This window comes from Perca fluviatilis, chromosome 11, assembly GCF_010015445.1.
Source record: "Perca fluviatilis chromosome 11, GENO_Pfluv_1.0, whole genome shotgun sequence".
Lineage (NCBI taxonomy): Eukaryota > Metazoa > Chordata > Actinopteri > Perciformes > Percidae > Perca > Perca fluviatilis.
This window is the reverse complement of record NC_053122.1, coordinates 32,160,909-32,176,004: the sequence shown is the minus strand read 5'-3', so window position 1 is coordinate 32,176,004 and position 15,096 is coordinate 32,160,909. Positions and strand designations below refer to the sequence as shown.

The 15,096-nt window shown below is 42.6% G+C and overlaps 1 protein-coding gene across 4 annotated transcripts in view; it reads right to left on the bottom strand.

Moving 5' to 3' along the window:
• The window catches only part of cadm3 (cell adhesion molecule 3), a 94,356-nt gene that overhangs the window by 46,809 nt on the left and 32,451 nt on the right, over positions 1–15,096 (bottom strand). For all 4 annotated transcript variants that reach the window (XM_039815394.1, XM_039815393.1, XM_039815392.1 and 1 more), the window contains exon 3: positions 8,581–8,730. In XM_039815394.1, the coding sequence (XP_039671328.1) occupies positions 8,581–8,730 (150 nt within the window). The remainder of the gene's footprint in view (positions 1–8,580; positions 8,731–15,096) is intronic.

The window sequence follows — 15,096 nt, the reverse complement described above, 5'->3', positions numbered from 1 at the left end:
GAAAGCTAACGTACAGTATTATTTTCTGGTGAGGAAATGTGTCTGTGAAAAACGTCAAAGTCTTGTATAGTGTATAAGCAATGGATGTCTACTTTTATTGTCTGCACATTATGTAAAATAAGCAGACTGTGTAAGCCATGTGTGCCTGGCCTGGTTACGTTCAATTTATGGAATGAACACAGTTACAGTATTAATGTATATACCACCATGGTCCCTGTACAAAAAGGAGATTAGGAGAAATAAGGAAAGTGTTGGTGGGGACACAGCTGGAAACGTGATGTAGTTTTAAAGGCATTAAGGTGGGCAGATCCATCTTCTTTCCACGTGTGATAACCTTGTTTTAGTTCCTGAATCATAAAAAAAAAGTTTCTGAGTGTGTTTTCCCAAAAGATTTTACTTTTTAATCATGAGCAACGAAGCAAAACAAATATCTTCATTCATCCTTATTTGTCCGGCTGAAAGTTAATCGTTAGCTAGCAAGTGAAAATACAGCATCCAATTTGTGGTACTGTCACCCAGTCCTTTCACAATGGAGTCCTTTTATATGTATTTGCACCTACATCATGTTATATGCATTTCAGAGTCTGTGCTTCTTTTCTGAAATTGTTCTGAGATGTTGGACGTTGGTGTGAGCGTTTGACCTCACTTATACAGCCCACCTCTGTCCTACTATTGTGTGCTTTGCCAAGATATATTTCAATTATGTAACAACAGGACAAACATTTTTCACCACACAGAATACCAACTGAAAAAAACACATTAGCGACAAATTGATCTTAACCATCCAGAGGGATGTAGTGTCACATTTTAAGTTTGGGTTTGATATAACTGCAGCCCATTAATTAATAGCTGATTGGCTCATTAATGAATTCGCTAAATGTCTCTATTATATAGAAAATAATAAAATACAACCTCATAATTGGAAAAGGTTCTTTAACTCACCAAAACATAAACGCAGCACAAAAGCGTGTAAGATGTGAAACAAATGCGGTAAGAAGTGCACCAGGATTAGGAACACAATATTTAAGCAACATTTTTGAAGCAAAAATTCTCCTGAAACAAATTTCAAGCTTTTCTCTTTCTAATGCAGAGTAAACTGAATATATTTGTGTTTTGGACTTTCGGTCGATTAAATTAAGGAATAACAAGACATCGTGTTGTGCTCTGGACAATTGTGTTGGATATTTTTCACTTTTTTCTGACATGTTATTGACAAAACGACCAGTCAAGAAAATAATCAGGGTTGCCAAAGGCACCTTGGAGCGTTCCGAATAAAAAATGACAACCTTCAGTATGCTCATGGCTTTATCTCCTTTCCTGACAGTATTCACTCAGCTTCTTCTATTCGTACCCAAACTATTTTCCTGGTTGTGCCAACTATTCTGGCAAGCTAATTTAGAGCCTGCAGTTCAACCATGATGTTAAGTGGAACGTTAGCACACTCAAACGAATTCTTGAAACTAGCTGACTCACTCTGAAGCTGTTGAGACTCCTAAGAAGAAACTAGTTTTGGATGAGAGCACCAGCTAAAAGCCAAATATGTTAATGTAATGCCCTTGTTTGTTTCCCTTTCCTTGTCTTGATTTCAAACTTTGGCTTTCTCTGCCTGTCTTTATCACCCCCATGTCCATCTCTTTATTCCTCTGTCTCTCTCTCTCAGTAGTCAAGCATTAATGTAAGACAGTGTTTCCTCTATGTTGATAGCATAGTGGCGGTGCGCCACGGTAAAATTTCCAGCGCCACGGTATCAGAAATAGGGCAGACGCACAACAGGATTTCCGCTATGTACCACTGTTCCTTTGGCTGTTTATGAAAAGTCATAAAGTCGTAGAGCTGTCTGCTCTACTGTACTCAAGCGAACTGTCATCCTCTCTCTCTCTCCTCCTAGGGTGAGCACATAGATATATACACTACATGTCGCCTTGGGGTTCTAAGCATGCGTCAAAACCGCCACCATCTTGGAACAGGGGTCTTGTCATAGGAAGTAGTGTATATATCTATGGGGTGAGCAGAGCAACTGGAACAGTGACAGGACGTCATCACTCGCAAAGTCACGGCAACCAAATAAACAACAGGGCGAGTACTACTTCACTCAATACGTGATAAACAGCGACGAAAGCCGCGACATGAAATCCGCACTCACGCGTGTCCCGTGAAATTTGACAACTAGAGTTTATTGGAAAATAGTGTTGGGCACACCTACTTTGATGAATTTACTGTTTATCAGACCTCAGATGAGACAGGAAGCTAATGTTCGCTAACGCTGCTGTGACGGCCCCTCTGCCTCTGACTCCCGTTGTAGGAGAAGGCTGTATTCCTCCGACGCGCTGTATTAACGTTACTGTTTTAAAACCATTTTCCAGGAAAAACGTAGCTAGTAATGTTCACTCAGCGTTTAGTGTTGTTGTTAAACTGTGTGTAAAATGACTGGTGACATTAAATCACCCTACGGTACAGTCTATTTGCTGTATGGTTTCAAGGTAACGGTCGGCAGCTAACATTAGCAGATAAGCCCGTACACTGACGTCCAATACCCTCCCCCCCTCGCCCACCTCCACCGCTGAAAGAAATTCTAGAGGAAACATTGTAGGAACCCATCTTTTTCATGCTTTCCTAGCTGTCTAATCTCTTCCATTAGGAGCACTGGATCTTTATTTCTCCCCTCATACATCCACCCATCCACTCCCCCACACTCCCTCCAGGGTATCTGTGGGTCCTTTAAAGGGTCTTAAAAATAAATTATCCAGGATTAAGGCCTTAAAGCGTATTAAAATATCCCATATTGGCTACAGTTATCAGATCATTTGTTTTTGCGATGGAATGACAGGTTCCTTTGCTCTAAAATGTTCCCGCTCAGATTAATACCGGACAGCATTAGCTGTAAAATGTGTTTTTTTTTTATCATTGTATCTCCTTTAATAAACACAACTGGGCTTTGTGTCCCTTAACAATTAATTTCCTGTGTTGCTTTATCTTCATCCAGACAGTTATAGATGCAGAACTCTCATTAGCTCTGCTCCACTGGAACCAGGCTGGTTTTCTCAGTGTTGTCCCTTTACTGTGTTTTTTTTTTTTTTATCTGACTCTTTCTTTCTATTCAAGACTTTCTAAAAATGTGCCCACACTGTGTTCTCTCCTCCTCTATGTCTCTGTCTCTCTGTATCACATCTCATCTGTGCAAAGCAGGGTCAAATTAAACTGATATGAATGGCTTTCCTTGCCTGAATAATGATAGTCAGCTTGAGCTTTAGATCCACCACGGAGAATTGGATCGAATCGATGTGACCCTGTGATTATGCCAGCAACATCAACATTTCATATATCACACCTTTTGGCTTTGATTTTTCATCGTTTCTCACATTATTTGTGAATAAGAACTTGTTTATGAATTAAATTCAAGGTCCATTTCCCCTGTCTCTTTCCCTGTATCCCCACTGCATCATTTTACATTCTAACTTCTCTTCTCTCTATAATGTAATAGTAATCTATCACTCTGTCTTCATTCTCTTCACCATATCCATCCTTTTCTTTTCCTTTCTATGTTAGTTCAATTTGATGATGTTTAATAGAGCTACTTGTTTAGTTTAAAGTAGTCAGGATCACCGGAACTACATTTCCAGGATAATTGTCCCTCAACTTCCGCTCTCTGTTGTCTAACTCCGTTCCTTTTAGGAAACAACAACAGACTTCGAGCTGGCAAGCTACACGCTGAAAATGTCAAGTTTTGAAGAAAATGTGGATCGTGCAACAAGGCAGTCCTGCTTGGTTCTTTCGGTGAATGATTGTAAAGATTTACAAAGAATATGTTTACGGCTAACTGGGTAGTTTTGGGACCGATTGGTGGAATTGCTGTGGACGAAGTACACATGGCGATACACTGGTAAGAGCAAATTAGGTTTAACCATGTATCCAGCTAATTTAAATAGCTCACGTTACAGTATTGTGTGAACAGTTAACTTCATTTAATATTGTATATGGCGTTTTCTTTAGCGGAGTGTGAATGTCCCACCAAAACAAGTTCCTTCCCGAGACTATTTAGAGCCACCGTTTCTACGTCCGGAGCTTAGCGTCACAAGACAATTGTGATTGATTTAAAGAAATGCAAACAACCCGGAACGTTTTTTTCTTCTACCCCAGAATGCATCTGTGTTGTAGCCAGACCTTACTGCACAGCTCTGTGGAAATAGGTCTGGCAATGCAGGACGTTTAAAGTAATGAGTAAGGAAAAGCATCCCTGCTTCTGTCTATCCCTCCTGTCTCTCTGGCCTCTGAATTTGTACTTTCAGTAGTACAGTCTCTGCATGGCAGTGTGGACGGCATCAAGCTGTTCGTCCATCCTTCTCTCCGCCGCTCCCTCCGCCCATCCATTTTTTCTCATGAAAAACTCTCCAAAGCCCAGTGCATGCTGTGCAGTGTTGGATCGTGGAGGTGAACAGGCCTAATTTATCTCCTTTTCTTCTTCTCTGCTCTTCAATCAACTCTCTTATTTCTTTCCCTTTTCATTCCTGTTCTAGTTATATTCTCTTACTCTCAACCCTCCATCTCTTGCTGTCGCAGCTCTGAAGCGCTCTGCTGTTCGGGCCAATGCATAGATCTGCTGCTCCATCTCCATCTATCATTTTCAAAGTGAAGCATTGAGGAATGTTCAGTCACTCTTTTCTCTCCATCCAGCCTCACTTCTTACATCCCACCATCATTGTATTATACTTAATCTGCCTGTCCTTCCTTTGAGTTTCCCTTCTTAACTGGACAATTACAGTAAACTGCATATTTTGTGCACAATCATGTGCAGGAGATGGTAACCAATTCCATGTCAACCTAAAGGAGCAAAATGTTTTTTCATTTTTTAAATTACTGTTAATGGCAGGTAAACAAATCCTATTAAAGTGATGGTTCGGAGTAATTCACCCTAGGGTCCTTTGCACCATGACCTCGAGCCAAACACCCCCCCCAGAAGCTGGGTTGAACATTGGGAGAGTTAGCTAGAGTAGCGTTATCAGCTGAATAGCTTAGCGCAGGGGCTAATGGACCCACGTTTGTATCTCGTAAATTACCCCACTAATAATGCCCGAAATGATACCAAACGTCTACAAGTAGTACAAATAGGTTATGCTCTCATAAAACGATGGATTGGAAAGTTTGTAAGTACACCAGAAGTTTATGAACACTTGCCTGCTTCTGCTCTCTGCTCTCTGCTGCTGCTGCTACTACCTGCATTTAGACGAGTGCTTAGGGCCGTCTACAAATTACTACACCGAAAAGAGTTACAACAAAAATATTTATTAATTCAATGATTAAATAAGGTAATGTCTCCAAACTTACCTCAATTATTACGTGTCTCCTGCTAGTTATACTACAGCACTTACTTTAAAAAAAAAAGTTAAATTAATAAATATTTTTGTTGCATCTCTTTTCGGTGTTGTAATTTGTAGACGGCCCTAAGCACTCGTCTCACAGCAGCAACAACAACAGCAGAGAGCAGAAGCCAGCAGGCAAGTGTTATTTACATAAACTTCTGGTGTACAAACGTGGGTCCGTTAGCCCCTGCGCTAAGCTATTCAGCTGATAACGCTACTCTAGCTAACTCTCCCAATGTTTGACCCAGGTGAAAAAAGCTTCTGGGGGGGTGTTTGGCTCAAGGTCATGGTGCAAAGGACCCTAGGGTGAATTACTCCGAACCATCACTTTAAAACATATTCAGTAACTGTTCTATTATATATCGTGTGTCCTACCAACAGCCAACTTTTTTTTTTTTAACCATGACCATGGTCTTTCCCATAGCTTAAACCAGCACTAATCAATCTTTTCATTTTAAGAATAGATTAAATGAGTAATGTGAAAAGAATCAAATCCAAAGAGAATTATTTCCAAACTCTGCAGTTCCCCTCAGCTAGAGTGAACCGTTTCAACAGGCAGCTGTTTTCAGCCAAACAGTGATAAACCCACTGTACACTACAGTACCTGCTCAGCACCAAACGGCACACAGACATATTTAGCGACCAGCTGGTGAACATATAGTGAAGCAATTAGCAGCTGAAGATTCAGATTGTTCCCCTAAGGAGTTGTTGGAGACCAAAATTGAGCTGAAAGGAGAGTGAATATTGGACTTACATTTGTCAATTGGAATGGCTAATGGTGTTCCTGGGTGTGCATATCGGAAACGTTTGCCAACATGTTTGCCGAAATTGTCTAAGGTGTTAAATTGTCAGTTTTGTGTTCACAGCTTGTTGCACTGCTCCCAGGTGGCCAGAAAAAGACACAGGGATTGCAGGTTCAAGTACCTTTTCTTTCAAGCTTGACCGCGCACATTCCCCAATCTTTACTTTAAGTATTTGTTGTGCCTGTCAACCAAAAGTTAGTGCATATCAACGACGATTCATTATCGGGATTGCTCCGGTGCCACCGGAAGATCCGCCGGATATCCCTTATTTGGGCTGGATGTCTGTCACCTTTCACTTTCTTCTGTGGATTTATGAGGACTATGGTTAACTGCTCTTCAGATCTCTGCAGGGTAAATCCAGACAGGTAGCTAGACTCTCTGTGCAATCTGAGTTTTCTGTTGCACGACTAAAACAACCTTTGAACGTACACGTTCCACCAAAACAAGTTCCTTCCTGAGGCTATTTTGCAGACCCAATGTTGCTCCATATATGGCGCTTAGCGTCGCCAAAGACGATGGTGATTGGTTTAAAGAAATGCCAATAAACCAGAGCACGTTATTCTCCCATCCTGTAATGCTGTGTGGACTAGCCGGACCCTCCTCTGCAGAAAGGTCTGGCAATGCGAGACTAACCAAAAGTTAACAGTGGTAGATCAGAAAATATTGTTGTTCTGCCAAAGGACTCTTCTTTCATTCTCTCCATCTGCTACTCTTCCCCTAACAATGTTTGCCTTCTGTTAACAACTCTTCTTCTTCTCCTCCCTCATCATCTTTCCTACTGTACACACCTCCATCCATCCCTCTACCTCCTTTCTATCTCCTCTCTCCTCCGACAAGATCTTCATGTCTTCCCCTCTTCTTTCGCTCTCCATCTACTGCACTTTGAAGAGAAAACATGGGCCAAGGGTTGAATTCTGAGCTCCCATCATCTTCCTCTCGCTTCTGTCTCTCAACTCTCTGCTTTAGTACAGTACAGCATCTGCTGTGCATCTTGGTCTACTGCAGCAGAGAGTTTCTGCTCCCTCCTCCACCTCTGCCTCCTTCTCATCCTCCTATTTTCTCCCATTCTATTTCCTCCTCTTCCTCTTCTCAATTTCCTCCAATGGAGAGGTCAGCCTTTAAGTGTTCTATCATTGCATTGAAGAGCCTCACTTTCTGTCTCTCTATGGTTAAAGCTCCATCTGGAGTAGAGACTTGCTGATCTCTCCATTTGTCCTTCCCACCTCCCTCTCTCGTTCTCTCTCGCCTCTCTGTTCTCCAAATTGTCTGTTGCGAAAATGTTGGCCCTCTGCAATGAAAACGTCTCGGCTTGTATCCATCTCCACTCTCGCCATTCTTATCTCCATCCCTCTATCACTTCACTTCTGCTGTTATGTGTTGCACGACGAAGTCTCTCTATCTCTCCCAACGCCCTTGTCTCTAGTTCTCCAACTCATCCCACCCCTCCTTCCTTCCATCTGTACCACTCTCTCCTCTTTTTACTCCCGAGCACCAAGTCTGTTGTGATGTTGGACCACTGGAAAGATACACTGGAAAAAAAGCTAGAGTTAAGATTTGAGCTTGTCAGGATTTAAGTTTTCTTTAAAATTATTTGATTTTAAATATCCTTTTGGGACATATATTTTCCCCATCATGTCACATAAAAAAGGGAACATTGTTTTATTGCTATCGTAGCCTAGCAATGCCCATGTCTTTGTACTCAAACTGGCTGCTGTGCATGCTCCTTTTTCACTCCTGACAATGTTTTGAACCATAGGTTTCAGCCAACACAGTCAAAAGTAATCATTAGCACAGAGCACCATGTTTATAACGTCAGTCCTTATTTACAGTGTCAGTTCTTTCCCACCACTTTCCTTTTTTTTACTTTCTTAAAACACAGGGTCTGTTGTGTGACGTTGGAACATTGAACCAAAGAGTGGGAAGCCTCTCATTTCAAAATATCATTAAACACCGGTCTGGCTTGCCCACCATGTTAGGCCCTCAAATCGCACAAAATGGAATTAATGAGAAAGTTTATCTTTATAAGTAGGGGCTTGAATTCAACACGTTGATGCACTTGTGAACAGCAGACTCTGAGGTTTGTTTTCTTGATCTGTTTTTATTTGTTGCACGTATTAAGCACTTTTGGCACCATGCAACATAACATGTTGCTTGCTTTCTCAGTTCCCTGATGTCTTTGTTTGGGACTTTGTCTCTGGAACAAAGCTTTTGGCCCAGTTAGTATAATGTAGTTATTAGTGTCTTGTTCAGTAAAGATGAAGTATCAAATATCTTTGTTTCAACCATGTCTCCTAAAAATTACACTCACATGGAATGGATGTGCATTAGCAAATATGTTTTCGTCGTATTTGAATGTAATTTTGTAGGAGATAGTCGTTTAATTGACACTGTCATCGTGTCTCTTGTCCCCTCCCTCTCACCTCTCTTTTCTCCAAAGTACAGGGTCTGCTGTGCAGTGTTGGACCATTGCAGTGAGGAGTTATCGCTCTCGGGCACCGTGCAGGTCAGTGTCACTGTCCCCCCTACGGACACCGTCTTGTCTGTGGTCACCGGCTGCAAGGGGTCGTCGTCTAGGTAACAGGAGAGAGGAGGGGGTGGAGAGAAAAACGTCATAAGACAGAGTGATAGAGAGGCAACGGAGACAAGTCAGAGAGACACTGCACCTATATGAAAATACAAGCAAAAATAGTAGCGCACACCAACACACAAATCAGATAAACCCACAAAATGCATTATTTGCCTCGCTTTCTCTCTTTCTCTCTATCTCCCCCCGCCTATCTCTTTCTCCGCTTGTCAGATTATCTATATATCTCTATCTGTCTTTCTGGAAGCAAAGAGTCAATGCACACACACACACATACACACACACAGATATGCTGTCAAAGGGACAGAAAAAGCAGACAAATGACTATCTGGTTGTATGTCTGCGAGGCCAATGTAAGAGCGATGAGTCAGTAGCAGCTCTGGCACCGAGAGACTGCAGGACCTGAGGGAGCAGCAAAGATGAAGAGACCACGACAGACAGTGGCTCTCGACAGGTCAAAGCAACAACAAGAGCTCTGGCTCATGCCTCGAATGGCTTTGTGACCCTCTTCTGTCAATATCTGTGTCACTTTTTAACAGCGTGCATATGTATCGGCTGGAACAGGAACAAGCTCAAACGGGACAGGCATTATGGAAATGAGCAGGTCAGAGGGACAGAGAAATAGAATACAAATGACCTAGCATAATGAAGGGATTCTAAAGGCTAGAGCTGGAAGTGAAACGCCACAAAAACACTGAACAGTGAACTGGGTGTGTAACAGTATTCAAATTGGCTCAAATTATGGTATTTAACAGCACTCCCTTGATAACGGTTGATGGTGCAGGCTAATGCTGCTCTTTGGATTCAGTGATGGTGACAGACGATTACGTGAATCAGAATAAGAGGTATTAAAATACGCAGCCCCTCGTTATTGTGAGTAATGCCGAGCCTGGCCGCTGCGGCGCTTTTTACCGTGTTAAGTTACCGCCGCTTTGAGTGCACTCAGCCATGCTTTGCGCTCTCCTCCCTTCCTGCTGACTTCAAAATGTGCCAGTGCTTGCTCAACCTAATCCCAAGCAAAACAAAAATATGGCATTATTGACAACAAGGCCAAGCCAACGGAGGGAACATCTCCTAAGAAGATATGCCCCAAAGCGGTCTCCTCACCCCTGAAAATATAGCGTGTATAAATAGTTTAATTGGAACCAACTTGTCAAGCGGGAGACAGGTTTATATTCGGTGTGAAGCGTTATCACATCCTTGCACCGGCGGTGGAATTTCTTCTTTTTTTTTTCTGCAGGAAGAACATCTGCTTAAGTGTGCTTCGGCGGAACTCCCATCAAGACATGAAAGAGGTGGGGGACACATGAAGAGAGGATGCAGAAGAGGAGGCGAGCAAACTAACTGCATGTTGTATCAAAAACACACATTTGCAGAACATGAGCTGAGAACTACAACTTTGGGTATCTTTCTTTGAAATGTAAAAGCTGGATGGCCAGTTCAGCATCTCAGAAAAACACAAGTTATTAGAATAGAAAAAGAAAAGAAAAAAAACTCTTAGATTTGCCTCTGGGCTGAGAGGATTCAGAGGTCTTTAAGGTACAGCTGCCGTTCGCCTGTAGGATTCAAAAGGCACTCAGAGACTTCCTGAGCGCTCCGTGTCAGAGTAAGTTGCTCCCCCGCTCTCTGTGGTGTTTTACTGCAGCGCTGACCTTGTGGTCAGTTTATCTAAGCACCGTGATGGCTGAGGGCTGAATGTGTGGTCAAGTGCAGCACGGATTAGTGTCTCCTTTAATAGCGTCTTGGGCTAATTCTTGCGGCTGATCGCAAGAGCTCCTCTCCTTGGCATGAACACTTTGGGTAAATTGGCTGTCCCAGTGCATCGCTCATCAAGCCAACCGCACTGAGCTGCAACAAGTTAGCCAAACCTGTGTCTTATCCGTGGCTGCTGCAGAAAGATGGCGTTTCTGACCAAGCACAGCCTGTGTTTAAGGCTCAGAGTGACATTTGTGCTGGTACAATTCCAGTAGTCAATTAGTGGCTCTTGAGGAGATATCTGTCCACTTTTAAGTGGACACATTTTAACAGAACTCTACATAATATGGCTGCTCGATTATGGGAAAAACATCATAATCCCCAATATTTTGGTCAATATTGAAACCACGATTATTTAATACTATTACTCATTGTCTTTTGGAGAGATGTTGCAATTATTTAAGTGAAAAAACAGTGAAACAGTTAAACAAATTGGAACAGTGAAATCACCTTGAACTGTGCAATTTCCCGTCATACTTCTTCTCCTGTTTCAATTATTGTGTCAAATGTTTTAACAATGATTAAAAAGCAAAATGCATTTAAAAGCTCCATTAATGCATACCAATCACTTGATGATGTACAGTATATGAGCAGGGCAGTCAACATGTTGCAGTAGGCCTATTGTTTAAACATAATCACAGATACATTCGGTTTAATTTAATTGGAGCTCTGGGTCCAGTTGAAATTTGATTGCATCAGGGTAATGTATAAATCTTTAAGCACTAAGTCAAATGGCTGTAAGCATTCATTAGGAGGGGTGGGGGGTGGGGGGTTAGCAGCAGTGGGCACAGTAGGAGCCAGAGAGATTAGGCCAAACTAAATAAAAACAAAAGGTTTCTGCGGTTGACAAATTTAATGCCACATCTGAACTGTCCTAATGGCACACCCGACCCATTCACCAGTCCAAACTGGTTCACACAAACACTACAGAGGCACTCGCCAGCAGCATATGACCCCTATAAGCCTCAGATACAGATACAGCTGTTCTTCCTACCTTTAAAGCTACTTAACATCAAAGTTAAAGGGGGGGAATGAAGTTCAACCAGAGTTTAAACGGTTAAGTCAGGCTCAACACCCGAGCTGCAAAAATAAAAATAAAAAAAGAGGAGACCTATCTATCCTTAGCAGACGTTAAGTTAAACACTGTGGCTTGCGCTTCTTTCTTCTCACCTCGCATCCCCCTCAAGCTGTAAGCCCGAGGAAGACACGGGTATTTAAAGCAACACAATTTACACTTTTCCTAGCCAGCAACAAGGTGAGAGAACGCAGAGGTAGAAGGCTGACTGGGATATCACATCAAGGGAGGGGGAGAGGAGGAGAGAGAGAAAGATGGATGGATAAGGGTATGTAGATGAGGGTGGGTGTTAAAATGAGTGTGTGTAAAAAAAAAAAAACACGGGAGGGAGAGAAGAGAGGAGCCCAGTGAGAAAACAACATTGAAGAAGAAGCTTGAGGGCCCTCAAATGATGAAAAAAGAAGAGGGAGAAAAACTTTTGAAATACCCTTTTTAATTTTTTAAATAGGCTCATTTGCTTCTTCTCTGAGAGATAGACGAGACGATTAATATCTATCTCATGTCTATGCTTTAAATGCAGAGCTGCAGTCAGGGCATGTTTAACGTAGCATCATTTTGGCAACAATAAACTATCACGAAGCAAACTAATCAACGCGTATTTTGTTTGTTACGTACTTGAACGGAAATGTAACCATAACCATTTGTAGCTTTAGGCGGAATATACAGTACGTGCTAAAACTAGAGGTTCACCTGATTTCAAATGTCTGAGGCTTCAAATTATATCCGGTTAATCTGGTTCTGTGTCATTGTTTCAGGTTGAGTCTACCTCTTGTCTACGGTGGCACATCTGCCAGTGATGGTGTTCTCCCTCTATTTGTAACTGTTCGGGTCACCCACATATAATGTACATATCTGTGGGCTCTAGGATACTGTGATGGGCCACAGTTTTCTAAGGTTTCATCGATTAATCAAGAAAATGAACAGCAGAGGAAACGATCACAAAAATAACCGTTTGTTGCAGCCCTGCTCACCGGTTTGCTTCTGAATAAGTGTTTCGCTTCCTGGTACCTGCTGCTCCGTCCACAGACGTGGGATGATGTCATGCACATGAAAGTATATTTTCTAAGCTTTAGGAAGGCTTGCGAATACAAAAACCATAATGGTGTCCTTTCTGTTTTACAGACATCTCTTGGATAATGGTAGTCTGTGGGGTAAGTCCTTTTTAAGGCAGCAGGGGGATTTTAATCTGTTGCAACACCGTGGTTTCCTACTGGGGTAAATTGACAGCAAAGCTGACTTGCAACTCCATATCCAGCTCTCTCAATACACTAATGGAACAACCCGGAGTTTTGTCATTACAGCGAGGTTGCCAGGTTTGGAACCATCACGCTCGTACAGAGACCAAAATAAGGTGTTGCATCAAGCTGCACAGAAGTACTGGGTGAATAAATAAACTCCTCCATTAACCAAATAAATGTGTATGTATCAGTTAAAGATACATTGTGTAGTGGCCGGGTTGGTTCAGTGGTAGAGCAGGTGCACACATACTGAGAGGTTTATGCCTCGACAAAGAGGTCCAGAGTTCGAATCCGACCTGTGACAATTTCCTGCATGTCTTCCCCCTCTCTCTCACCTAGCTGTCCTGTCAAAAATTAAAAGCAGAAAAACCTCAAAAAAATCATCTTTAAAAAATAAATAAAAATATACCTTGTGTAAATAGGGCTCTGTGCCCTCCGCCTCCTGTCATTTAGCTAAGCTAGGCTAACCAAGGCCCGAACAAAAGATTGACACACAGACATGAGATTAATATCGATCTTCTTATCTCTCTCTTGGGAAGAAAGCAACTAAGTGTATTTCCCCCAAAAAATGAACTATTCCTTCACTCACTAAAAAGAAGAAACAGTGAAAAATGCAATCCACTTTGGCCATCTCCATGTTCACCCTCTCTTCCTTCCTCCTCCATCTGTCTCCCTTCATCTTTTCCCCCCCGCCTATACTCTCCATCTGCCCCGATGTCCTCCTCGGTTTCCTCTCGTCCTCTCTCACCTCTTCGCCCTTCTGTCGAGCCGCCTCCTCCTCCTCCTCCTCCTCTCCCAGTCCCGATAATCTCATTTACTTCTCAGCATACTTAATTCCCTCATTCCCTCGTTTTTTTGTTCTCCAAAGGAAGCTTGACAGTGTTGCTGCTTACGAGCATGGGTTAATTAACTTTATTTACTGTAATACAAGTGTATGTGTGTACCTTTAGCATGTAGGTGTAGTGTGTCGACACTACTCACCCCATGTGTGTATGGTGTTTGCACATAAGGGTGTAGCAGTTGATTTGCAAGGAAGTAATTACGAATGATTGAAAAGTATTAACATACAGTATCTCCTGACACAAATGAATGTGCGAGTTTAAAGAGAGCTTACTATTGATGTGTGTGCATGTTTGCACTCAAGTGCAGTCGTATTTGTTTTGCAGGGAGGAATTTATCTGTTTGTGCACAAGTGTGTGGGACGAAGTATCTGTGTGATTTATGAGATGGTTTTTATCTGCATGTGGTTGAGGCTGTGCGCATGTGTGTGCTGGTATGTGCGTATGTGTGCATCCATATTGTATTGCAGCTGCACAGAGAGCAGTGCTGTGGTGTGTGACAGACAGACAGAGCCATGTGTCATGGTGCTGGCGATGCTGTCCACGTTTGATGGGAAATTCAGCAAACAGTGCGCGGTTTGATATGGCATGGTATGATACAGGCCATTACACACACACAGAGGCGTCCATTGGCAAACACTGCAAGCATGGTGACACGCCCCCAACACCCTGAAACGTACACACACACACACTGTCATAAAACACACAAACAGGAAGACATACACGTCTGTCAGGCACAAACAACTAAGCTTACAGAAAGACATACGTAAAAATGCTGTTAAAAATACATTAGATACAGTCGGACACGAGAGGCATACATACAAACACATGCACACAAAGCGCACAGAGGACACATTCAGGAAGACACACACACACACACACACACACACACACATACACACTGACACAGAGAGAAACCTCCCCCACACCATCCATCTCTGCCCAGCTGTCTCCGACCACCACCCATCCCCCTGGGTAAGCGCGTGTGTGTGTGTCTTTGAGTATAAATGTGTGTTTGTGTGTGTGTGTGTGTGTGTGTGTGTGTGTGTGTGTGTGTGTGTGTTTTGTGTGTGTGTGTGCCCTTCTGCCCCACTCTACCCTCTACAAGCTCCCCACTCTCTTCCTCTTTTTTTTATCCTTCTCTCCATTCCATACCCCCCTTGTACTGTACGCCTGGTGTGAGTCAAAAGATGCAAATCCAACCCATATATTTGATAATTTGCCCTGTGAATGAAAAAAAAAATAATGCAATGTGAAACAAGTCTTTTTTTCGAGTAACAGCCTCCCCTTTTTAATTGCGAGACAAACACTTCTCCGGCTTGTGAAGTGCGGAGCGGGTGTAGCGAAAGGCTTTGTTTTCCACCTGATTTTCGCGGCTTCGCAGCTTTTAATAGAGGAACAGTTGTTGCGACTCTCATTCGGTTGTCCTGTCGCTGTCATCTGGG